The sequence below is a fragment of the Ascidiella aspersa genome, chromosome 2 (assembly GCF_963924565.1).
Source record: "Ascidiella aspersa chromosome 2, kaAscAspe10.2, whole genome shotgun sequence".
NCBI classification, from domain to species: Eukaryota; Metazoa; Chordata; class Ascidiacea; order Phlebobranchia; family Ascidiidae; genus Ascidiella; species Ascidiella aspersa.
This window is the reverse complement of record NC_139448.1, coordinates 5,234,482-5,261,858: the sequence shown is the minus strand read 5'-3', so window position 1 is coordinate 5,261,858 and position 27,377 is coordinate 5,234,482. Positions and strand designations below refer to the sequence as shown.

General features: G+C 37.6%; 1 protein-coding gene across 1 annotated transcript; it reads left to right on the top strand.

Annotated features, from left to right (window-relative positions):
• The first annotated feature begins 3,063 nt into the window (after window positions 1-3,063).
• On the top strand, window positions 3,064-19,471 carry LOC146163284 (transmembrane protein 168-A-like). Its single transcript, XM_083381468.1, has 13 exons — window positions 3,064-3,205; window positions 3,668-3,834; window positions 4,344-4,533; window positions 5,011-5,201; window positions 7,175-7,325; window positions 7,916-7,985; window positions 9,273-9,377; window positions 9,739-9,838; window positions 10,157-10,385; window positions 10,948-11,034; window positions 13,839-14,032; window positions 15,080-15,486; window positions 16,083-19,471. The coding sequence occupies exons 1-13, from the start codon at window positions 3,174-3,176 to the stop codon at window positions 16,305-16,307; spliced, it is 2,148 nt and encodes a 715-aa protein (XP_083237594.1). The 5' UTR covers window positions 3,064-3,173; the 3' UTR covers window positions 16,308-19,471.
• The last annotated feature ends 7,906 nt before the right edge of the window (window positions 19,472-27,377 follow it).

The following is a 27,377-nucleotide window of genomic DNA, read 5'->3' as shown; positions in this document are numbered from 1 at the left end:
GTATTCTTTAGGATAAGGATATATTTGCGTAAAGAACATTTCCTAAATGAGCAATGGCTGTTACCATTTACCAAGCACAGCAAATTTTTTTATTTAAATTAAATTGGTATACAACCAAATATTACTCCAGCTTACTTTATGTAAGAAAAGCTAAAATTACCACCAAGGGGCAGACAAAATTTGCACTTCAAAAAATTGTTCGCAAGCTGCATAGCACTACTGCGCCCCACCGCTAAATTTGGGATCTTAAACAGTAGTATAGAAATAGATACATTTGTATTCCAATAGTAATGTAAGGCAGTGGTTCGCAAACTTTTTTTGCGACGCCCTCAAAAAAGAATTTTGATTTGTGGCACACTTATCAAATCTGGAATTCTACAATTTTTAGTAAAATTTATACACTAAAGCCAATTCATTTATGGGTTTGGTTTACCAAAAGTTTCTTTTTCTGTAATACGCTCTGTAGTGTACAGTGTACAATGCAAAATACCTATATCATTTACATTAAGAAGCTAACAATTAACACCGCCATACAGTTAAGTTTAATGAGTTCGGCACCTTGAAATTAACAACAAACTAAGTGATATTAATTTAATTTATACGCCAATTCCCACATAAATCTTAACGTAGAAAGTAACGCAAAAAACGGTCATTAAATACCGCATACCGCAACGGGTTACGGTGCGGGTTTGAGTTTGGGTTGGTAGAGCATTATTATTAATAATAAAATAATGATGTGCGTTGCGCTATGCGGCATTTGTAGACCGTTTTTTGCGTTATTTTCTACGTACCAAATGGAAAGAGCCCCGAAATCAACGACATAGCTCAATCGCGTACATTTTAACACTAACACGCCTTTCAAAAAAGTACAGTAGGGTCCTAAGAAAGTGTCACGCAACTTGTGATAACCTTGCCTGTCCTACCAAGTCAATTTTGTAAACAGAAAACGGTTTAAATTAGGACTAGGGGTCATTAAACAACAAATTACGCCAAAAGCGTACATTTTTATAACAGGCTTAAATGGGAAATATGATGTTTTTCTTATTGTGAATCAGACCGTAACGGCTGTCGAAAGTAGAATGTATTGCTTAAAGGCAAAATAAAAAAGGCAAAAGTGAGAGTTTGTCCTCATGGTTATAATCTCTTTGTCATAAACAGATAGAATCCCGTGACAAAATATTTTTACGCATGAGTTGCGTTACGTCTAACATTTAATCTTCGCGATAAAGGGGATTTTCGCAACCTCTGGACTTTGAGCTTCTTTGTGATTGTCTGTTCTTATTTGTGTTTGGCATTTTTGTTGTATTTATCAACATTTTAATAAAACCGGAGCAAAAAAGATAATCACCAGGTGGGAAGATAAATGTTGTGTTTTTTTGTGTTACTAGCTGTGTTGAAACAATGTTTAAAGCGTTATTTGTTATTTAAAAGTAAATGCCTAAAATTTTAGATATCTTATTAAAATCGTAATGTTAGTGAAACACTTTTTTTGTGATTAATCACTTTTTGTGGCAATACAAGGGATGGTACCTTGGTGTGTGTGCGTTTATATGTCACCACTTTAGCCAATCAATCAATCAATCAATTACCTTGTGTAAATACAAACAAATTAATACAACAATGAGTTCACAGTGGACTTTGGCCATTGTGTACAAAGGTCAATTTACGGTAATGTTCAAGATTTCCCTTCGTTCTGTAATGATCAATTAGGCATCTGCTACAAGTTGTGGCAACTGGCAATAGATTATTCAATTATCATCAAAGAAAAACTTGTGTTAACTGGTATACATGAATATAACTGCGAAAAAGAGTTGATATACAAATTTTTTACAACCATGAGTGGTTTTAGAAGAAATGACAGTGATATTTTTTCCGACATTGATTCTATTGCATACAGGCCGCGCTCGTATAGTCTGAGTGCATTGGAAACAAAGAAAAAATCTATCAAACATGGAAATCTTATGTGGAAAGTTAACAACACTGTGATCTCCAAACCGTTTCATCAAAGTAAGAATTGTTTGTAGACAATTTAGTATATTGTTGATCAGTGAATTTTTGTTAATCTGGTTAAAAAAAATATTTGAGCTTGTTTTGTTGCATTCATTTGATTTTTTAACTTTAAAAATGTTTGTATTATTGGCAAGTTGTACTAATTGTCAAAACACTATTTTTCTGGATTGTTAAAAAGTTAATACAAGGAACACGCTCACCCCACTGGCGAGTGCCCTTATAGTTGGCTGTTTTTATTGTACCTATTAGACCTTATTTGTTGATCTGTTCCAATGACAATTTTTTGCTAGCTATACACGCTTGTGCAATAACATCGATAATCAAAAGGCAGATTAGTTCATTGGTGACAAAACAGTAAGGTAGGACAGAAATTTGCAGACAACATTTCAACATTTCGCCAAATGGTTTTGGTCCAGTTGCAAGTTGAATGGTAGTCACTCACCGGAACAGTGTGTGTAAAATTTAATTTAATTTCAACTAGAGATGTCCAATTATAATCATATCGGAGCCACTATCTGATGCCAAGTGGTATTATCGCTTATCAGTACTCTGCCGATACTTGGGTGGTATTGGTCCCAATTTGATACCAAATCAATTAGAAATTCCATTCATAATTTGCAATCCAACACAGTGCTTAATTGTGAAAATAACGGCGCAAATAGACGTAAATAGCGACATGCTTTATTGTTGAAACGTTTCGGCAAATGCTCATGCCATCATCAGTGATCTTTTTACATCTATTTGGGCCGTTATTTTCACCATTAAACTTATGAACAGATCCGTATATGGTGTTCCAAAACACAGTGCTTTTACTTGAAAAAATAAATCCTTTAAAAATAGTAGCTTAACAACTCAAGGTAACGCTAAAGGAAATATAAGAACTTGGAAAAAATATGTTTGAGCGAATTTTTTGACCTATTTTGCTTGTTTTATCATAGCAATAACATTATTTGGTGTCATATTGAATCGAGATAAAGAATAACTTATGAACATCCTTAACAACAACCCCTGTACTTTCATATATCTTAAACAATAATTATTTAACAGAACAACCGACTGTTTGCGGCTATCACCTGGATCAGGAATATAAATCCTTTTTTGTTTTTCGTTGGGTTTACTCTTGCTTTTGTGGATGCTGGTCACGGTTTTCTAATTGCTGGAAGATGGCCGGAGCCAAACTTTTGGATAGAATCAGGTAAAAATTACCATTGACATTTTGTTATATCTGAAAAATATTCTATGTATATTTGAAATTACAAAGTTTTTGAAATTTAATTTGCATAAAAATAAACTTAAAAAAACATACTTTTTAGTACTTTTATTTTCAATATTTCCAATTTATAATACTAAACTTCATATATACTTGCATACACTTAGCATTTTCTTTCAAATATCAGAGTCTGCCTGAATCCGAATTGTAAAAAAGAATTCTGGTTGCATATTAATGATAGTACGAAACTTGGTAAACCGAAAATTAGTATGTTTTGATGTTACATGATAAATATATTATGTTTCTAACAACTCCTAGTGACGGTGCTAGTTCTGTACATGGTTTAATCTTTATACTTGCAAACAAACACACACACATCTATATATATATATATATATCAATATGTGAAATTTGTGACATCATATTTAAACATTTATCTAATTTCAGATTTTTGAAAACGGTCCCTGGATTTCTTCTGATTGTTACCCTTTCAGTGATTGTTGCCAATCTGTGGCAAAATGAAGCCGAACACTTTAAGCTTGCCGTTGGAGGATCATTTATCCTTGTCAGCTTTGTTGTTATTTACCTCGACTATTGTTTTTCGTCAGATGCTGGTAAGGCTGTGTTTTTGTTTAACCACTCCTATATTTTTCTAACTAATCAAAGAAATACTGAACTTATGGTATTGTAAGTTAGTAAAATTTATATATTTAATATAGTGGTAAATTATGATAAAGTTTTTAAAAAAATATTGTAGAATTTGGTTTCAATTTTTTATATAATGAATAACAAGTGTATACTTCTTTTATGTGTGATGGAAATTGTACAGAGTTAATTTATGTTGTTTTTATTAATGTTAAAAATATTCAAATTTATGGAAGTGTGAATTCCACAATTTATATGAAATACTTTCATTTAGGTTTTTATAGAGATGTGACAAACCTTTTAAATTCAATAGTACAATTGTTCTTCCAGCAAAAATCTTTTAAATTCAATTTAAAAAAATATTTCTATAATTTTATCAATGTACTCTCCCACATAAGAGCAGATGCACCCAAATAGAACATAAAAGTGCCATCAAGAGTTCCATTTAAAACGTGTTATAACATTTATTTATTTTCAGGTTATTGTGTACTTGTGTCCCACTTCTGGTGGAGTTTTTTGTTGAGTTGTCTTACGTTCGGGCGCCAGTGGTACAGACCGTGGTGGTATGATGACCGTGACAGACTTGCCGATATGCTGGTTATGACGAGCACCGCAATTAAGTGCTGCTGCGACTTTATGGATAGATTCTGCAAAAATGTCTCCTACAGGTAACAAGATAAGATTGGTTTAACATATTGTTTTTCAAAAGTTTTGTCTTGTTATAGCAAATTTATTTTAGATGTTAATGCAATTCAGGCATTTTAAGGCAAGGTAAAATTAAAGATTAAAAAAATTATTCATTTTTTTTTTGTTTAATCGTTACATGACACAACAAATGTGTCTTCATCAACCTATTTTAGGTGTTGGCCAATGCTTGTTTAACCAGATTAGTTAGCAAAAATAAACACTGAATCCTATGATGCTAAGACCGTGTGTTGGTTATACTCCTAACCTTTTTGCAATTTTTTTACCGACTTCCAGAAATGAGTTGTAGATTTTACGATTAATGTGATCTTACATTCTGTGTTTCTATATTTTTCGAATTTTTAGCTAATTATCATATTTCAAACAAGTAAAACATCCACCAGTGTCAAATATTACCCATATTATAATAGGTAATTATTCCAGCAATATTTGCCTTCTAGATCTGTTTTTGTCACCAACTTTGAAATGTCGACTTTGCTCGGTTTTATTTTGGGAGGAATTCTCTTTCTCGACATGAAATTATTCCTGGAGCTTCTTGTAATTGTTGCCGCAAGTGCATTCGTGGTCATCAACTTCCGAATGAAGTGCGTTCTCGCGTTTGCGTACTTGGTCCTGTTCATAACAGTTTCAGGTAACTCAAATGTAATAGGTTAAATTATTTTGGTACCTGTTGCGCCCCCACCGCGACCTGTGCACTGGGGCCTGGCCCCTGACCCCATACAGTTGCCCGGCGGGTAGCAACCGTGCGAGTTCTTGTTGTTTGCAAAGGTTTCTGGTCAGATATGCTACCTGTCATAACCACAACTAAAATTCCAATCAAAAGTATATTGTTACAACGAATTAAAACGTTATCAAATAGCATTAGTGAACGTAAATTGATTTTCAAGTTAATGTGAGACAGACAGCCACCGCCTATTGCAGCGACTGTCGGCTAAAACTTCGCAAAAGACTTCTCTAGAAAAAAGCTCAAAGCCGCTAATAAACGACATGTATATAGCCAATACATAGGAAGAAAAAGAACACAAAAGTTACGTCATATTTGGCCAATAAGACTGGCCGGCACTCTGAAAACATGGCTAGGCATTACAGTGGCCATTCTAAGGCCAAATTGCAGCGGGAGTCAGACGCCAGCAAAACAAGTGGCTTGTGTTGCAGAACGTGAGAACACCGCCTGCAAGACTGACAGTTATAGATTACGAGATTAAAGGTTACTTGTCAAGTTTGAAACCAGGCGAACTAAAGCAGGAAAACACAGGAATTTTACACACAACAATACGGAAAACTTTACATGATCAAATATGATATTATGTAACTGAAGAACATATTTGGCAAACGAAAGCTGAAACGCGTAATCTAAAACCCTATTTATCACATCGTAAAATCACTTAATGAACTCTAAGATTTGGCTTATGGCAATTAATTAATTTGGGTGTTTAAGTGTTGATAAACACGTAACATCACCTATTTGGTAAGTAATTTTTGTTTTGTTCAACATGTAACAAAACCTGATGTTTTTAATTGAGATCGACAGATATAACTTTTTTTGACCGATACCCCATTTTTTTAATCTTGTCAACCGATACCCAATACCGGTTTTTTGAAATACCTAAGAAATGTTCAAAATTTGAATTAATTAAAAATAAAATCCAAATAACGTTTCAGTTAATGTAGCAGGGGTGGGCAAACTGCGGCTAAATATTGCGCGTGTTATTTTGTTATTACGGTTATTATTATTGTGTTGATTATTACTTTTTTGTTTTATCACAATTATGTTATTATTGCTGAACTTTCATTATTTACCGGTTCTGTATTGAAATAATTTGCTGCTCTCTGGCACTTGTATTTTATGCAAATGGCTCTTCCATTGAATACATTTGCCCACCCCTGTTATATACCTTTATTTAATGAACTATTATATTGCATATTTACTTGGCGTGATGCTAAAACCCAATGTTTTTGTATTAAAAAATGAGTAATTATCATATCTTCGTACTTAAATATCAGCCAAAGTATCAGCCTTCATTTACCGATACCGATATATCGAAAGCCAAATATCAGCCGATATTATCGGTAAACCGATATATCGGTCTATGTCTAGTTTTTAATAGAGAATCAAACCACTGTTTACTGTGTAATATTTTAAAAACAGCAGGTTTGTATTTTGCATAAACCAATGAATGTTAATTTAGTGGGCTAATTAGTAAACATGTTTATTTTAACATTTTATTTCATTTAGACCTGATTTTTTTAGTGTGTACAACAACGCCAACTTTATGTGATATTAAAAGATGTAAATCATTCTTCTGCTGTAAACAAAGTTATAGACTGACATTCTGGTGTCTGCTGCTGAAATATCGGTTTTTAACTTCGTTTACACCATAGAAATGATTTCTATCTATTGATATTTTTGTTTGATATCAACTGTTTAGAAGACATACATACAATTTGTATCTTGCGCAAACCTTCTAAATTTTTAATTTCTAAATTGGGCCTTCATGCAGTAGTATGGTAATTAAACATGATTTTGACAATATCTTCAAAAAATATGTATTAGGATTTTTAACAAATGGTTTTTTTAGTAAAGTGGGGTTGCTTTTTTTCCAGGAATATCTGTGTTCGACAATCTGAAAGCAACCTTAAACCCTTATGCATTGATTTGTTACCACTTGAGACTATTTTTCTCGCCACTTATTGATTTCTATTTTTCACCATTGTCGGCAGTAGAACGGTGGTCATGTTCATTTTCAATGGGAAGGTAAATTGTTATTAATTTAGATTTTTTAACTTAAATTAAGTTTGATGTTGTTTTCTGAACTTGAATAGAAAGTAGTACTTTTTTCAACTCATCTTGAGTACTGCTAATTTGGGAAATTAAATTAAGAGTAAATATGATGTTGCTCCCACGCGTTGTATACAAGCTTTTCCGAAGTTAATTTTTGACTTAAAAATTGTTTTTTTTTTAAACTTGCTTTGAGAACTTGTCTCGAGTAATGTTATTCCACTCAAATACTGTTATTTTGAGAAGTTTACCTGAAAACTCTGTTTTTAAGACTCGATTTGAGTAACTAGATTAGATTCCAGTATTGTTTTTTCAGAACTTTATATATCGACCTGTTAAGTGATACAATTTGACTAATTTTAAGTTGCTGCACTTGACCAAAATCGCGCAGATAAAGAAACAAAAAATCGCATTTTGCAAGACTTTGTCAAGGTGATATAGTTACCTGCACTTTCCATCCTTGGGTGGTTTCAAGCTCAATAAAGCACTCTATTTTGAAATGTTTAGACTTGGATGCCATTTTGTTACTGATTGTAATTAGTCACTTCTTCTTATTCGTTTCCCAGGTGCTCCAACTATTTATCGTTGTTGATGGTTTTCCTTTTAGAAAGCGGATTTGGAGCGCTTGCGTTTTATGTAAGTACAGTTATATACTTCTTTATTTGTTATATTCTGAACATTTTTCTACCTCTAAGCACTCATTACCCAAAACCAAGATACATTCCCTTACATTTTAATTTTTTATGTTTTTTAACATGGTAAATGAAGAAGTTTTGTTTTAGTGGGACATTTCATTGGTGGCTCGACAAAGTTGCTTTATAGCAGTGTTTCTTAACCTTTTTGGCTCTCGTACCCCGTTAGCTTTCATGAAATTTTCTCGTACCCCTGTCTACAATGACCGACGGAAGTAAATTAAATTGTAATGATAGGTATTAAACTCAATGTATTTCTAACTTCCGTGTTGAATGCATGCATTAAATACAGTCTTGTGAGCAACAATATTTACAACACACAAAAAATCAGTCAATTTAATATTGTTTTTTTTATGTTGCTTTTCGTAGTTGCCTAAATACAAATATGCCTAAATAGCGCATAATTTCACACTGCATGTCGTACCCCCTGATTTGGTGCTTCGTACCACCAAGGGGTACACGTACCCCTGGTTAATAACCCCTGCTTTATAGTGATAGATCAGTGTTGTAATGACTTACGTTAAAGCATTTAAGTCACTATTTTTGAATGACTGACTTGAGTGGTATTTACATTCTTTTCGGACATACCAAATTAAGTCAATGACTAAGTCACGCGGTTAAGTCACTGTTTTTATTATGACCTGACTTAAGTAGTTTAAGCAGAAAAATTCAGACTTTAGTCAGTAGCGTGTTTTCATTGAAAGATCTTCGTAAAATTTGGTTAGTCTTTCTAACCCCAATTTTTGCTTCTAAATGACAATTTGGTAGCATTATGTTACGTTTCTGTTGTCGATTTTGTAAAATATCGCTCATAAATAAAATGTTAAATTCTTATCCGTATCAGATAGGTTTATCAATTTTAATAATTTACCTTTTTATTTTGATGCAAATAACTTGACTTGCTCTGACAATTATTGTACTGGGGCCTGCTTGGTCCAATGAAACCTGAACACACATATGTGTGTTTACAACTGAAATCTAGCCCTTCTGAAGCTGCTTTTTGACAAACGATTACGGCTTACATATTAAAGCTCAGTTGGTAGAGCGACGGTCCTGGCTTGACCGGAGGTCGTGAGTTCGAACCTCACTGCAGGCTAGTTGTTTTTCTAGTCTGCCCTGCTTGCATCATTGATCGACAAATTTGGTGAAGAGTCTGCAATGGCTTTTGGTACTGACTTGTTTGAGACTTGTGTAATACACTGCAAGATGATATTAAATGTCCTATTTTCAGGCGGTTTTTCTCCACCCTGAGTACGAGCTGGTGTTTGTTGTTCCTGTTGTTAGCGTGAGTGGAATAATGTGGCTCTGTATGCATTGCGGATACTTTGCCACTGAGGTAAGCACAATGTAATGTATTCCTGTTAAATTTGTAACCTGTACTAATGCATTGTGGACTAGTATCATTACCCACATATTTTTTAGTGCTTTTGTAAAAACACGTTTTTGTAAAACTTTAGTCGTACTGTAATCCTTTTATAAAAAGCATTACAAACTTCGAAGCTTGGTTTTATGATGTTTTATCGTAATTCAATTATATAAGAAATTTGCTCCATGTACAAGACTGATAAATACAAAAATACAGTTTTGTTACAACCTAAACTGCTACATAATGACGTCAAACTGTGAGAACTGATTTACAAAGAGTATTTGCATGGTTATACTAGTTTCCATTATTTTTTATCCTTCTTTTATCCCAGGTTGTTCTAGGTCGCAAGTTCTCTGAGTGTCAGGACTTTCTTCGCAAGTTGCCAACATCGTCCGGAAGCACCAATTTCGCGCACATCATGTCCAGTAGAGGTCAGTGTGGAGCTTAAAGTTTTTAGCAACTCGAAAATTAAAAAAAATCGATTTTTTTTCATGATTTGTATAAGCTACCCACCATAATTTTTCGGTTTTCGCATTACTCCAACAAACAAATTCCGAACCCTGTAGAATAATTAAACTTACCAATCTGGCATATTTCAATTTTTTACGAGGCCTTATTTGTAGTGAGTTCAGTTATCTGTGCGTCTATGCCAAAGGTTTTCAAACCTTGCATCTTGCGGCCGACCAAGAAAGTTAAAATTAAGTGCGACCCACTTTAATAATAATAAATTATCCAAAACCTCATCGCAGGAGTTCGGAACATCTGCCTGGTCGGCCAGCAAACAGTCGCCTGCGCTCTGCTCACCACCGTGATCTTTGGCGCCATCTGCTGGCGGCGCGAGGACGCTTTTTACCCGGCCGTGCTTCTGCTAGTGGGCGGTATTGAGTCGTGTTCGTACGGTCGAGCCAGGGAACTGGCGGTTAAGCTTGGAGGAACGTGTGCCGCTTACGCGCTAATAACACCCACAACAGTCGTCAAGTAATTGGAATTTTACTTTTTTCTTATGGAGAAAAAAAAATGGGAAAAATAAATAAATTATTTTTTTTAGTTTAAACCTTTTTTTAACTTTGTTGGGCGCAGTTTAAAAGACATTAAGCAACAATTGAATTTTTATTAATAACACCTAGTTTTTTTTAGTTTGCTAAGTTTATTTGGATCTTAAAGATAATCGTCAATTACGTGTAGTCATATTGCCATTTCTGGTTGAGACAAAAAAAAAGTTTTTAATAGTTTTGCATGCAATTTAAATTATATAAATTAAACATACTGTGTTTAGAATTCATCTTTTCATGAAAATACCTATTTTTTGTGAAAAATGTATTTGAGATTTAAAAAACGTTTAGCTACTCAAGAAACAGAAAAAAAAACACCGAGGTAATGCGTGCAATCTTTAGTTATTTGAGATTTTGCAACTTTCTCTTTTATTAGTCGTCAGGTGGTCATTTTTGACATAACCCAGCATGCTTACAATAATTGACCTCGCGCGCTTGGTTTTAGTGGACTTTAAATTGCATTTTAGCGTTGATAATTTAATTTTCAGCCCGACAAGTTCGGTGACGATTCTTACTCCCGGGAGCCTGGAACAGCAGAACAACAGAGCCACCACCCTCATCACAGCTCTGCACAGGTGAACCCAGTGTTGTAAACATGTCATTTCGAATTGTCTTATGTCCCAGTTAAGTCAATATAAAAATTAGGATGTTTGCACAAGAGCAGGTCGACTTCAAGTCAAGTCATTATTAAAGCAAAATAACTTTAAGTCAAATCATTGACATAAAACTAAACGTTTAACCATTAAAATTGTAAACTCAAAAAAAAAAAAATTATAACAACAACGCAACATTGTGCAAACAATTTGGTGCAACAATTAAGATAAATAATCCAATTTTAATAAAAAACATCTGACGATAACAAGTAATTTCAACCCAACATATTTAAAACAAGGATTCAAGTCCAACTCAAGTCATTTTGCTCAAGCGACTTAAGTCAAGTCAAATATTTTAAAAATAATGACTTAAGTGCATTTACTTCATTTCAAGTGACCTAATTAAGTATACTTAAGTTAAGATTGATTTAAGTCATTACAACAGTGGGTAAACCACTACAGTTATTTGGAATGTGATTTTGAGTTAATTTCTCAATATGCACCCTGAACGCTTGATTTGTGTACCATTTTGTAGCAACTATAAGCCTTTCAGTTGTGCTTCAAATATGTTTTTCCATTAAAATCGCTCATTGAATTGAAAATGGATCGATATGTCAGGGTGTTCAAGTTTCCGCTAAAAACTAAAATGTACTAATTATAATAAAGCAGAGTTGCCACAAAGTGAGTCTTTTAAAATTCTTTGACTTTATTTTTTGTCTAGCTTTAAAACTTATATGTTCAGCAAGTGCCTTTGTAAAACCAATTACTCTTTTTTGTACGAATTATAAACCAAAAAACGTTGAACAATCTAGTTTTAGGTCTTTGGAAAGCTTCAAATTTATCTTTGAAAAGTATTTGAATGTCTTTGGAACCAAAACTGTATGACAACCCTGTACAAACTTTTTAAAAAATGCCGCTTCGCAACGCTTTCAGGCCATGTTACAAATTCCTGTGGCAAATTTGTGCCGCTAAAGGCATTTTGTGTGTGCTCATGCACCTTGACGGCTGCACGGATTGTTGCCATGCAATAAATTTGAACTCCAGTGACCCCGCTTCGTCACGCACCAGTGAAGCGCATCCCGTTTCCGCCGCTTCTTTCATCACAGACTAAATGATGAGTCATTTCTACGCAACAAACTGGACCGTTTTTTTATTTCCCCCAAAAAATTCTGTGGTTATTTTAAAGGAGTTGCGATGTTCGTTAAATACGTCGAAGAAACATCTGATCCTTTTACACTTGTTAACATTGCGTGAGCATTTATATATTTCAACATATAGGAATTTGCATTTGGACCAGAGCTACGCAGTCGGTTAAAAATAGCCCGAATCCAGGCAAAAAAACCCGCTGGGGAAATCATCTTGAGCAATAATTCGTGGTTTAAAAAACTAATAGTTTAAATATAAAAAAGAAAATAAACATCGGCTTTAAGAAGTAAAACACAGTATTTAAAAACAACGAAAAAATCGGCGAAACCTGGACAAATTTGTTATCCAAGTTTCAAGTAGATTCAAACGCTGGGTATAAGTGTATTCTACTGTTGCGTAACCCCACCTCACCCAAACGTCACCCACGTTGGACTTGAACCCACCAAACCCCAACCGATCCGTCAAGGTCGTTCAGGTCACCAGTCGTTCAGGTCAGGTCATGTGGGCGCGTTGGCGAAGTGGTTAGCGCCACTGACCAGCAATCCTCAGACCTGGGGCTCAACTCCCGGCTGAGCACTTTACGCGCGGTGCTTGTGGGCTGAGCACCTGAAAACCGTAGCCCGAAGATCAAGCAGAGAGCGCAAGTCGCGATCAAGTTAATAATCTCTGCAACAGCGCGTATACGAGCTGAGCTGGCGGCCGTTGAAGGAGAAGAACATCTCTCACTACTTTACACACTTGTGTGCATGCCAGTGCAATGTATGGTGACGAGTGCATTGTATTGTGGTGTGTATGTAACGCGCACTCGAATATGTAGGTCACCAGCGATCGTAAATCACACTCAAGTTTATTTGCAGATCGTGAAGCGGTTTGTTTGTCTATCGTGTCGTCTGTGTGTACTCCACGTGCACCCCCGCGCAGTTCATTTACAGTTTACATCGGGGGTCACCAAACTACGTCGGTTCAATTCTTTGTCCCGCCGCATATTTTCCTAATGTTCCCGAAATACGGTTTTCAATAGTTTATTAACCGAAAACTTTGTCGAATTGAGGCTAAATTTTTATGCAAATTTTGTGTAAACGACAATTTCAGAAATTTAATTATATATTTTAGTAAACATTTTAACATGTCTTCTTTTTGTGTGGAACAAAATGTTACATCCGGCCCGGGATATTTAATCGTTACAGTAATCCCGCAATCAGTCCTTACAGTTATCCGGCTTTATATAAAAAAAGTTTAGTGGTCCTTGGTCTACATATAGTTTGTAGTTTATTCAGCTTTCGGCTGTTATAACATGGCAATTTTTTTCGATTTTTGAAATCGTTTGAAACTAAAGGCTGGACCGTTTCTTATGTACGTTTGTTTATATTCTGTGATCTAGCCCTTGCTAAGTCGTACTGACCAAGGGAAAAGGCACACACTATTACTAATAGTTCACCAAGTGAGGTTCGAACTCAAGACCTCTGCCAAACCGGGACCGTCGCTCTATCAACTGAAATACAATTTGATTGTAAAATTGAATTGAACTGAACATTTTGTCATTATTTTCAGTCTGCGCGATTTAATACAGTTCAAAAAAAATACAAAACAAAAATACACCTTACATTCAACTCAACAACCTCAATCCTTTGCCATCGCAGATTCTTTGCCACCTATCTGATCGAAAATCTCGGCTGCGATTACGTCACGAGCGGTATGACGTCATCAGAGGCGGAGAAGAAGCTGTTGGCGCTGTTCGGGCGTCGTGTGAAGGACGCTAGTGGAGCCAGGTACGACACTTACCTCTTCTACTTCAGCGGACTTACACTGGAGGATGGATCGCTCATTCTGGGAGGTGAGTACCTCTCGGCAGACTCGGACAACTAGATAATTTTAGTTTTCTAGTTCAAATATTTAGAGCAAAATGCGTCTAATTCTAATTCTAATCTTATTTTTAAGTTGCTTGTGTGCTAAAATATTAGTACAAATTTAATTATTTTGGGAATTCGGTAATTCTAATTCTACTCTAATTTGAGAAAATTCAAAACGATCTAATTCTAATTATAGTTTAATTTGGGAATTGAAAGTGTGCGCTAATTCTAGTTCTAATTTAATTCGGGTTTTACCAAAAAATTCTACTTTGTCCAACGGCATTTGCGCTTATACTCGATGTTCTTTTACTTGCACTCGCCATTTCAGTCGAGAAACTTTAAGTTGTTTCCTGGGAGGTGAGCGCCTCTCGGACGAGTTTTTGTAAATTATTTGCAATTACTTAAATAAGTTTAGTTCACTTTAAATCATTGACTTGACTTAACTGTACTTAAGTCATTGTTTACAAATGACTTGACTTAAGTTGTTTTGGTAAAATGAGTTTACTTGAAGCCTTTTGAGCAAAGTACTTGCGACCTGGACAAGTGTTTTCGCTTAACATTTTGTTTTACAATTGGGTTATTATCGCAATTTTTGCACGTAAAACGGTCAGTTTGCTATTTTTTTTTTCTTATTTGTTAGTTTACTTATTGCTTCAATTCGGACGATGTGACCAATTTTGAAGGTTTATTGTTTTATTTTGATATAGGTGATTTGATTTTAAGTTGACTTTCTCTTACAATGGTTTGACTGGAATTTAACTTATAATGCAACCTATGACTTGGACTGCGACTTGACTTGGTATTTTTTGAAAAAACTTGGACGTGGTTACCACACTGCATATAAATTAGTTTTTGGTATTCCATTATTCAGACGAGATTGCAGATTGCAAAAATTCCCGTATAACCCTTTTAAACACAGTAGTCTCGCAACTCAAATTACTTATCCCAGATATTTTACCCAAAATACCAGACGTGCATATTTGCAACATTATAACCGCCTAAAATTCAACCTTTTCAAAACCGATTTTCAGACGGAGCGAGCCTTTCTCCCGATCACGTGATCGAGATGTGGCGGGAGAGCTGTTGCCAGGGCAACCACAGCGCCACGGATTCGCGTCTTCTGTTGATCCTTGACATTGCTACGTCACAACCCTGGATCAAAACCGTAAAGTCGCTTCAGCGTGGCTACGTGGCTCTTCAGACCTGCCGTATGACGTCATCAAACACCCCCGGTGACGTGGAATCGTGCCGGACCCCCCCGCAGCCGGGGGTCTTCACTTCCGAGTGGGTCCGATGGAATTGTGACGTCACAAGCGGTCTGTGCGCCGATTCGAACGCGTGGCTGGCCGACGACGGCGCCGACGAAAAGGGAATCGATAATTACGTCATCAGACCCGTTTTTATGACGTCACGCCGCTGGACAGATTTCGCCCTCAAGGTAAAGAAATAGGATTGTCCGATAACCGATATTTCACTTCAAAACCGATAACCGATATTTTGATCAAATGTATCGCGTTTGTTCCGGTACCGAATGACGTAAAAAAATTCCGACAAGAACAATATTGGCCATATATAAGAAAATGATAACACAAAACGAAATATAGTTGGCCTACAGGAAAAAGGTAAGACAAAAGACCCTTCGGTTTGGTGAACCCTCAAGTTGTGAAGAACTCATCCACCCTGTTTACCTCAAAGGTAAACTGAGGTTAAAAGCAATATGAAAAATCATTATGTCAATTAAACCGAGCGGAGCTGCCGAAGTTTTACACACTGTCGGTGGGAGTTCGATTATGGCAGCTTGAAAGTGCTATTGCATGTCATAAACAGCATTCAAACAAACTTGAAAAAATAGCAGACTATTTAAATTTGACATCAATATTTAAAAAAAATACAGAGGTTTATTTATACACCAGTTGAATCTAATATCCTGAATATTTGGTGCACTGTGCACTTCGGTTGAAGAGCACTGGTCTACATCCTACTTCTATATGGGGTTTAAAATTTCCTAAAATCAAATAAATTTCTTCTTTCGAGGTTCCGACAGGCGGAGATGACCAGGCCAACCTGGCCAAACACTGGGCGGCGCTCTATCCGGGCGTGTGCCGGCCTTGTCTTCGCCTCTCGGCCTCGTGCGGCGCCCGACTGGCCCTGGTCCGGTTCCTGGGAGCCCCGGGACGCCGCTACCGGCGCCTAAAGATGAGGTGGTTACCCCCCAATGTTCTGGACACTGGCCACGGCTTTAAGCTTGTCAGATCTTGACCTTTGCAGGTTTTTTGTCTTGTTTAAGCGTTATTTTAAGCTTTATGGCATGGTTTCCGAAGCTAGCCAGCGTGAAGCTGGTTTTAAAAAGCCGCGAGAACAATTTCACACAAAGTGTTGGACCTCCACATTATGTTGTAGTTTTATCTACGGAAAAGATGCAGCACGCTACAGTGCTATACTATAAGTTTATGCCAAAGCTAGCGGATACGCAACTCATTTTAAGGGGTCATAAGAACAAGTCTTCGACCTCTATATATGTTGTAGTTTTATGTTTGACTAGCTCCCACTGAGCCTGTATAGCTTTGTTAGTAAAGCGACAGTCCCTTTTCGGAGGTCGTGAGTTTGAACCTAGAGTACTGTATTACTATGGTCGTTTCTCGACCAGCTTCCACTTAACCTTTGTAGTGGGTAGAACGACAGTCCCAAATTGCCAAGATCGTGAGTTCGAACCTCGCCGAGACTAGATTTACGAACAAAATGTAACAGGAAACGGTGCTATGGTTGTTTCTTTACCAGCTCCCACTGAACCTGTGTAGCTCAGTTAGTAAAGTGACGATCCCCGTTTCCTAGGTCATGAGTTCAAACCTCTTCGAGGCTAAAATTACGAACAGGATGCAGTAGGCAATGGTGCTATGAGTGTTTCTCCACCAGCTCCCACAAAGCCTGTATTGCTCGAATACGACCGAGGTTGTGTTTTCGAACCGCACTGCAGACTGGAGTTTTAAAAATTAGAAATACCGTTATAAATTGACGTCATCAAACAAGTTGAATTTAGAAAAGTGCTATTTAGGTCGAACATATCCGTCACTATGACTATTTCAATAATACACAGAAAACTAGTCTGTGTACAAACAAATTGTCCATGAATCCCAGTTCAAGAACCCTGGTTTAGGTTTAGATGTTGAGATAGTTGTATTTTACTTTAATGAGGGTGACACAATTATTTACAAATATAAAACACTCACCATTCGAGTTTAGGTTTAATTGCTGGGATCTTAAACGGTCGCAATAACATTTAATAAATTAAAAAAAGATCGCAAACTATGGGACACCAGATTACGGTACATTTCCAAGTTCATTGCTTTTGTGTGTTTTTCTTTACAATAAGTTACTTTTTTTTAGCAGTGTTCGTTTAACGTCGTCGTGTTTTATGTTGTTGACTTCTCCTATAGTTGTTGCGTTTTTTTATTCGATACTGCGCCTGTTCTGCTGTGTTACAACAACTTTGAGCGCCAGCAATTTCCTTCTACCCGTGTTTTGTGTTGATACTGGACGCATGTTGCGCTGCTTTACCGCTTAGCGTCGTGCAATTGTACTTTGTGATATCTAACCTCGCCGGAAAATGCTTAGTGAGACAACTTCCGTACTTCCAATGATTCACGGACATATACTAAATGCATTCTTTTTACACCTCTTTCATACGGAAGTACTACCTAAAGTCGTATTTTGATTAAAACACCATCTGATTACCACTTCCATTTCACCCACCCCAAATTTTCCCCCTTAGTGCCCCTAGTTTACGCAGAATCAATGACGAAAAAGTCACGAACCCCCCAAAAAAAAATCGCTTATTTCATACAAAAGTACGTCTCACCATCTAATTACGAAATGATATAGTTTCCGTGTTACACGAACGGGTATATCATTAAACCTTCATTTTTTCCCACTATTTTACACAGACATATCCATAACCCCCAATGTGATGCAGAAAATACCACTGGTCGTTATTTTACACAAAGTAACCCTTATTCCCATATTTACACTCTTTCTATTACTTAAAACCACCTAGTCGCATTTCCTTACATTTAGTGAAACCAGACAGAGCCAGCCCCAATGCTCTTATACGTAGTTTCAGTTACCCCCGCTTGCCATATTTTGCATTTTCCAAATGCATTACTCTATACAGAATGTTTAGACCTTCATCCCTCTGTCATACAGTTTCGATAATAATCGGAGCCGATACCCGATGCCGAGTGGTAGTATCGGCACTCGTGCAGTTTTCGGCTGAAATCGTTGGTGATCGGAAGGATTTTCAACCTCGGGAGCTAAATTTCCTAATAAAAGTGTAAAGCATTGCCATTGCCTTTTCGTAATCTGACCAATTTTGCTTCTAGTCGAATTTTGTTGTTCGCGTGTTTCGAGACTCCCAGGGTTAGTTTGAACACCGACGTACTTTTTTGACCAAAATATCGGGCATCGTAATAACATACCAATGCTCGAACATCCTTGACTTACTATTTCTACCGCCTGACCATTTCTTGTTACATTTCCTTACACCAAGTGCAACACTAATTTATTGTGCAGTGTTTTTGCTGTGTCGTTCTTCTGCAGTGTATACTAACCAGTGGTTATTAAATCATACGTATAGCAGCGATACTCTTTTTTCCCTAGTTCCAAGTTCATGACGAATGTTGTGAACGGTTTTCTACCATATGGTTTGGTATAATACTGTGAAGTTTTCTAATGTTTTGAAAGATTCTGTTTTGTGACTATTGCTATTCTAAAAATCAAATTAGAGTAATTTTGGGTAAGATTTAAAGTTTTGATTTACGCTTTTTAATATTTTATATTGTTAATTATCGTTTTATTTCCCTAAGGCATTGTTAAACTACACGTCGATTAAATAATCAATATACAGGCATTTCATTCTTGCAAAATTTATTTCTAAAACTTTTTGTCACTAACATTTTTTCACTCGGAATTCTGGTGCTACTATATATAGCTCCTAGATTGCAAGTATTTAAAAACTCTTCAGTTATATGCGTTATTACTGATGCTATCAATAGTATAATTGTGTAGTAACTCTGTCAAAGGTGGAAATTTGTTAAGAAATACTTACTCGACTTTCTGTTTTTGTAGCGTAACGTCAATTTATGGATGGACAAAACAATGATTTTCTACTTATAATAGCGCAATCAGAATTTTCTCTCGAGTAACATTATCTGCCTGAATCCAAACAGGAAAAAAACGATGATGCTTTCAATAGCGAAATATATTTATCATATAACATCCGAACAAATTGGTTTTCGTTTTACTAAGTTCGTTAAGTAGTTTAATCTTTATAACACCGCCACGTCGATATTAGGAGTTCGCTTGCCATATTTCTCGCAATTTGTTTGACAAGCGCGGTCACTCCTATCTTGTATATGCTGTTTCGGGCTGCCGGGCGTTTTGTGTCGTTTTTTATAATATATGTTTTGGTCAATAAAAATACCACGCTTGTGGTCGACGGTCTATTATTTTGGGCGGTATCCGGGATTACTTGCTTTATAAAGCCTGCCTGATAAATGTTTGAGTGCAGATAAATGTTTTTTGTTCCAAGGAGGGGTCACGAAACGACGGCCCGGGGATTTTATTCTTCCGGTTAAACCTTAAAAAAAATACTAGCCATTTTTAGAATAGCTAGAAATAGATAAGAGCATTTTCAAAGATTAAAATTTATGTAACTTATACTTCAGTAAAATCAACTGCTCCAAACAGCGAGAATCTTTGAATTAAATTAGTTTAGGTTATTTTTGCATTTTTAACGATGGTAACTTATTCCAAAACTGAATATAATATGAAATAAGACAATCGGTAGAACAAATGCTTTAATTCAAACCAAATTTATACAAAGCAGAAATTTGTTTGTCAATATGCGGCTTATATACATATAATATATACAGTATACAAAAACAAGCATCCAACGGAAAAAGTATACTCTGTATATCGTATTGGATTCTGTAGCATGATAATTGCATTTTTCCAAAAAAAAAAACGAGTTTTATATCTAAAAAGACTTAAGTCCAAGTCGAATCTCATACAACAAATAGCAATTCAAGTCATAAATCAAAACAAATAGAAAGTTATCATTGTTTTATTTAATAATTATCGCAAATAAGCCCAGTTTTTATAAAAATACATTCAAGTATAATTCTTTAAAAGTAAGTCAAATGACTGCACAATTGGCCAAAGTCCAAATCAAGCCATTTTGCACGGAGCATGTTTGTCGAGTAGTCTAAGGTTTTTTTACAAACAGTGCCTAAATTGCACCTAAGCCAAGTCTTTGACTTAAACATATAGAAGGACGTATTTTTATGGAACATTTCTTCTTGTCGATCACTGTTCCGCGTATATATATAAACAATGAAACTCAGTTTAAAGACCCAAGCGTAACCAGGATCGGATGTTTTTTTAAAGGAATATACTTATAACTTAAGTAATAACAACCTTGGCCACAACCATAAAAATCAATGTGGATACGCAAATGATGGACGAAGACAGACCGGGCCCACTAGATGTAGTTGGTGGCTGTGTGGGTCTCTTTGTTGAGGTGGTGGTCGAACTGCTGCTTGGTGGCTGTGTGGGTCTCTTTGTTGAGGTGGTGGTCGAACTGCTGCTTGGTGGCTGTGTGGGTCTCTTTGTTGAGGTGGTGGTCGAACTGCTGCTTGGTGGCTGTGTGGGTCTCTTTGTTGAGGTGGTGGTCGAACTGCTGCTTGGTGGCTGTGTGGGTCTCTTTGTTGAGGTGGTGGTCGAACTGCTGCTTGGTGGCTGTGTGATTCTCTTTGTTGTGGTGGGCAACTGATTCGGAACTGGAAAAGCAAAAATGAGGCATTTTACATCAAAGAGGTGCAAAATGTTTTGTGGAGGAAGTAATATTATAGTGTCTACAAGGTAATTTATTTAAACCTTTTTTTTGCTAATCTTTAAAACTTAAAATTACTTCGCCCGTTTTCTTCATTGTTTTGAAGTTTTTTTTTTACAACCAATCAGAATATATTTTTTGTTTACAACTATTGTTTTTGATTTCTTTAGTGATAATGATTGTTTTTTTATTAGGCAAACATTTTTTTCTGTTTTGGATATTTGTTTGCTTGAAAGTTTTAGTATTATCTCCAATAGGAATATTGGTTTTTAGTTGTTATTCTCTTTTCTTGTTTTATTGTGAAGTTTATTTCGGTTAAAACAAATAGGGAAGGGGGGCAGTGTTTTTTTGCGTTATGTTTTTTTTTCGATTTAGCAGATTTAATCTTACTTTTGGGCCTACCTGGTCAAATTACATGAAAAGGTTAGGGCCAGTGGTAAAAACAGGATCTCGAATACACTGGAGTATTTCTTGTAAAAAAAACCTTTAATAGCATTGTTTCGATAGGCAGGTAATGGTTTGTGTCGGGTCCCAGATTTTCGTTGAAGTGGGCTATAGATTTTTCTACAGAAGAAAATATTTGAGTTACCTCATACTGTGGCATCATCAATCATGTAACCTGTAAAAACGATCTTCCACAAAAACAGGTAATCAAATACAAGGAGAAAATTTTAAAATGTGCATATACGTGGTAAAAAATGCATTGTGGTTTCACAATAAAAATAAGTGAAAGTTTAAACTCACCCGATACGTCGACAGAGAATGTCAGAGCGTTGTGTTTGACGTAGATGGCCTTTGCTTCTGCAATGCTGAAAGCGTTGTACCAGCCAAGTCCACTATTTATGGTTTCCTGCGAAAGTGGAGAGACAACGTTGGAATAATGCTCCGTAATTGTGATGCGCGTCTTAACGGTGGGCTGTAAAGCTTGTAGCCTACGGCGGGTTGTTTACTAAGGTTTTTTATTTTGGTTTAAAACGTGTTTTTATAACAGTAGGAATCGATTTTTCGCCGCCTGCATAACAGAGTCACTGTTGAATGAAGCCTACCAGTTTCGCCTTAAAAACTAAAAGCTTTTTTGTGTTAATTATATTACCTGGGCGCAAAAGTGGCAAAAAGTTGAAAGCGATAAGGTAGGGGGAAATACTTTGACTAAATGTTGAGTCCATTGCAAGATAACTTATGACATAGTGCTTATGATAGCTATTTACTTGGTTTAGGGTGAGTAGTACCGCATTATATTTATTATCCTAGGTCAGCAATAGATAAATAAAAAATGAAAAAAAAATTAAATTACTTCTTTTGTTGCGAGTAGCTGCATTATGTATTACATCCCACCTTATCCTGTCTTGGACTCAACATTTGGTAAAGTATTTTCTTAAGTTAGGAAAGAAAATCCAAATCAGAAATGTACACCATATATTTCACGTATAAAAATATAGGTCGACGTTTCGAATTTAATTCGCTTTAATCTTCTGATTTAGAAAAGACAAAGCTTTTTAATTTTTTTTTGAGCACTTAACAAGAATAGTTACTCTTTTCTGTAAATCAGTTAAACTATATGATTATTTTCTCTATTCTATAGATAGTATTCTGTCGCATAGGATATTTTAACAAAAATGCTATAAAACTACCAGACTTGTACATCTAGATAATTCTCGTTTTTTAATTTAACGAATTAGGGCAAAATACGGCTAACTCAAGCTCTTATCTAATACGTATTTACCCAGAAATGCTACTTTGTCCAACGGCATTTTTAGTTTCACAGTCGAAACAAAGAATTTCTATTGGCGGGGACGGCTTAGAAGTGATTTATGTGCTTATGCCGAATCGTATGGACATGAACATTATTTATTTAAATTTTTATAGGAATAAATTTCGGTTTTAACTAAATTAATTGTAAACCACTAAATGTAATTCTAGTTGATATTTTTTTTAAAAATTAGTAATTCTAATTCTAAACAAATTAAAGAAAACGTAAATGATCTAATTATAAATTTAATCTAATTTGTTAAAACTGAAACGCTTTAATTTTAATTCAAATATATTTTTTTTAAAAAGTCTGGTTACTACAGAAGCGTACATTTTTTGGTTTTTCCCATGTTTTTCCACCCGATGCTGTCGCTTCTAAATATCGCTTCCGGTTTGATTGTTTTGTGACGTCAGTTTGTGGATCCATCATCGCTATTCTGATTATTCGATCGTGAAACGGCCAAGACAGGTTGTCCACATTAGAAGTGCTGATCAAGTGAAAGAACACCGACATGAAACCTTCGCTAGCCAAGGAAGCCCCATTGGGATAAATCTGAAAAAAATTGTACTGTTCATTACAAATTAGGACAAGCCTGCCCTGCAGTAATTAAAGGAATAACGGTGCTGGCCGCACAACTAATCGTTCAACGCTCATTTTTCAGGTTAAGGTGAGAGTTACCGGTTGAGTTAAGGTCATGTATTATTAATATTTGTGGGGGGTATAAAGACAGCCTTTACGTGGCATCCCCTATGAGTAGCTAACATAAGCGAAACCAATGTCTTTAAACCGTCAAACACGTCAAATGAATCATGACCCGGCGTCAAGTCCAAGGAAGCATGTGGCCTTTTTAGGCCAGGCGGCAAAAACAACGTTCGTCGAAAGCCAAGACTTGGCGCTGCTACAGCTAAATGTTGAGGGCCTTACAACCGCCAAACTCAGCGTCATTACACATATCGCCAACAACAACAAAGTTGCGATAATTTCCCTGCAGGAAACGCATGCTACCAACTCTAGCGTCCTGAAGATACCGGGTTTCAACCTGGCCGGATTCACACTGGACAAGCACCATGGCATCGCAACCTTTATCAGGAATGATATACCTTGGTCAGCGATGGCGCAGTCTGACGACAATACAACTGTGGAGTGGCTGACAGCCAAGGTACAAGACACTACCATCGTCAACATCTACAAGCCACCACCCAGCAGACTGTATCTCGACTCACTTCCAGATGTCACCGCACCAGCTCTTTACGTCGGCGACTTCAACTGCCATCACACTGACTGGGGCTATAGCGTCAGCAATGCAGACGGCGACACCCTTATCGAATGGGCTTCATCCATTGACGCCACTCTACTTTTCGATCCGAAAGAGCAACCGACATTCCACTCCGCGCGCTGGAACACCGACACCAATCCCGACCTGGCCTTTTTTAAAAGCTGCGCCGGTGAGCCAATGCCGGAGAGGCGCGTTCTGGATAGATTCCCCCATTCTCACCATCGTCCATCGCTGATTCTAACCCCAGCGTTAGTTCAGCCTATTGAAGGGAATCCCGTGAGGCGTTGGAATTTCCGCAAAGCCAACTGGAAAAGATTCAGTCAACAACTCGATGCGATAGCTGTTGGCTTGCCGTCCCCGAACTCAGTCAACATCAACTGCGCCTATAGCACCTTCTGCAAGGCTATAACCTCTGCTGCGAAGAATAACATTCCCCGCGGCTTTCGAAGGAGCTACGTTCCTTGCTGGGACGAAGAATGCGAGCAATTACTTCGCACACAAAACGAGGCGGAATCCATCCATGATCGAGAAAGGGCTGCCGATGATCTCATCCGCAGACTAAACGAACAACGAAGGGAGAGATGGAATGAAACAGTGAAGTCAATAGACTTTACTCATTCCAGTCGTAGAGCCTGGCAAACAGTCAACAGGCTTACTGGAAGGTCGGCAAAACCAAGTAAATGCCCCATCACGGCCAATGCGATTGCCGCCCAACTTCTCAGCAACAACCGTTGCCCTAATGTAGACAGGTCCTTCAGCAGAAGAATTAATGCCAAGACCAAAGAAATTCGTGCGTCCCCCATCTGTAACTCCAACCTTTCAATCGACTTCACCGATCAAGAACTTGCGGAAGCCACCAAACAACTTAAAGTGGGCAGATCACCAGGCATCGATGGAATTCATCCAGAGTTTATAAAACATCAAGGAAGGAAAATGTCCTCATGGCTAACCTCTTTCTTCTCGACCTGTCTTCGAACTGGCAGGTTACCCAAGATCTGGCGTCGGGCGAAGGTAATAGCTTTACCGAAGCCAAACAAACCAAAAGGCGACCCGAAGAGTTATCGCCCTATATCGCTATTGTGTGTTCCTTACAAGATGTTGGAGCGACTTCTCCACACGCGCCTAAATCCTATTATCGATCCACAATTGCCCAAGGAGCAAGCGGGTTTCCGCAGTGGCAGATCTACCACAGATCACGTTACCCTACTGTGCCAAGATATAGAGAATGGGTTTGAGGCTGGTGAAAAAGTCGGAGCCGTGTTCATCGACCTCACGGCTGCGTATGACACCGTTTGGTTGCGTGGTCTTCACCTAAAGCTCCTGAAGATGATCCCAGATATGCATATGGTCAACTTCATCTTAAACATGCTGAGTAACCGTAGCTTTCAGCTCCACACAATTAACGGTCAATGCAGTAGGACTCGAAAGCTGAGGAATGGCGTACCACAAGGTTCCGTCCTTGCTCCTATGTTATTTAACATATATATTCACGACTTACCCGCCACCCAGTCGAAGAAATATGGCTATGCAGATGATCTTGCAATTCTATTCAGCAAGCCAACATGGGGCGAAGCCGAAGAAGGTCTAACCGCAGACATGGGGATCCTGTCGTCCTACTTCAAGAACTGGAGACTAAAATTAAGCATGGGGAAAACTATGGCCACAATGTTCCACCTAAATAACAGGGAAGCCAAGCGTACTACAAACATCCGAGTCAACAACACGTTGTTGCAGCATAATGCTACCCCCACATACCTCGGGGTCAAGCTTGACAGAACGCTGACGTTCAAGCATCACGTCGACAGCGTCAGGGCGAAGGCAACCGCTCGCATTGCGCTTATACGCCGTCTGGCCGGTACTGCGTGGGGAGGCTCAACTAAGGTGCTGCGTATATCTGTCCAGGCACTGGTGCTATCCGCTGCTGAGTACTGTGCCCCTGTGTGGTGCCGAAGTAGCCACGCTAAGAAGGTGGACACTACCCTTAATAGTGCGTTGCGTGTCATATCTGGCTGCCTACGTGCCACGCCAACCGAGCAGCTGCCCGTGCTGGCCGGCATAGCACCGCCTGACATCCGCCGAGAGGCAGCGACCCTAGCCCTCTGTAGAAAAGCGCTCTGCAACGAACAACATCTACTGCACAGAGTTCTCACTAATAAGACTTGCCATCAACGCCTAAAATCGAGGCACTCCTTTGCTGCCCAGGCAAAGACGATGCTACAGGTCGTCAGAGATGGCATGTCCAAGGACACCTGGGTAAAGAACCGGTGGACGGAGAGGTGGTCAGCAGCACCACAAACAAGATTACATCGCTACATAGACAGCCCTTATGAAGTAACAGGCCTGGACCTTCCACGGCGACAGTGGGTTAATCTTAACCGCCTCCGCACTGGAGTCGGCTGTTTCGGAGCGTCGATGCTGAAGTGGGGCTTGACCGACAATCCAGCTTGCATATGTGGCGGCCAACACCAAACTGCGGATCACATCGTGGAGGAATGTACCACCTACCGTCCACCCCATGGGGAACGAGGCCTCAGAGACCTCGACAATGACACTCTGAAATGGCTCTCGTCAACAGAGCTCCGTGTTTGACACACGAAAGAAGAAGATTAATATTTGTAATCTCTAATATTTATTTCCCCTTTGCAGTTTCTATTTTGACTACTCGTTTCGTTTCTAAAACATAGAGGTAGGATTCTGGACCAGCACCGGTTTGACTTAGTAAAACTAAACTTAATGCCACAATTTTAATGAAAATATTTCGAATTCAATCATTTCATTTCAGCTTAATTTATTTGCCTCAATGATTAAAGTCCAGTTGTGGATATAAGCCTTAACGGTTCAAAATGGCATTCGGTGAAATAATTTTTGCGGGTAATTTTTTACCAGGCCATCCGCTTTTTTTGTATGTATTTAAGCTAATATTTTAGTTGCAAATTAGTGCAGCACTACACCAAACGGTAGCCTTAAGTTTCCTAATGTTACTTGTTTTAGAAGTCCGGTTATGACGTACAGGATTTAAAAAAATTCGTGCGTTTGGGTAAAAAAATTCATTATTTCGCTAAGAAAATTGTTCGTCATTTTTTTTTAAACAAGTCAAGTCAAAAATCAAAACGGGGCTGCGGAGTCGGACTCGGGACTCAAATAATACCACGTATAACTATCCGAGTTCCAAGTCCGACGTGCGCATGCGCATTACCAAAATTCATAACAGATAAGGCCACAAACTTTGAATTGTAAAAGTGGAATAGCAAATAATTAAATATTTTCCAACGTGGATGAATTATATTATAAAAACCGCGAGGGTGAAATATATGAAACCCCTATAAATGGATTGCTGAAATGGGTGAAATGCAGGCTGTACAGTCGGGACCTGACTCGGGACTCGACAAAATCGCACATTTTGCTGAAGTCGGAATT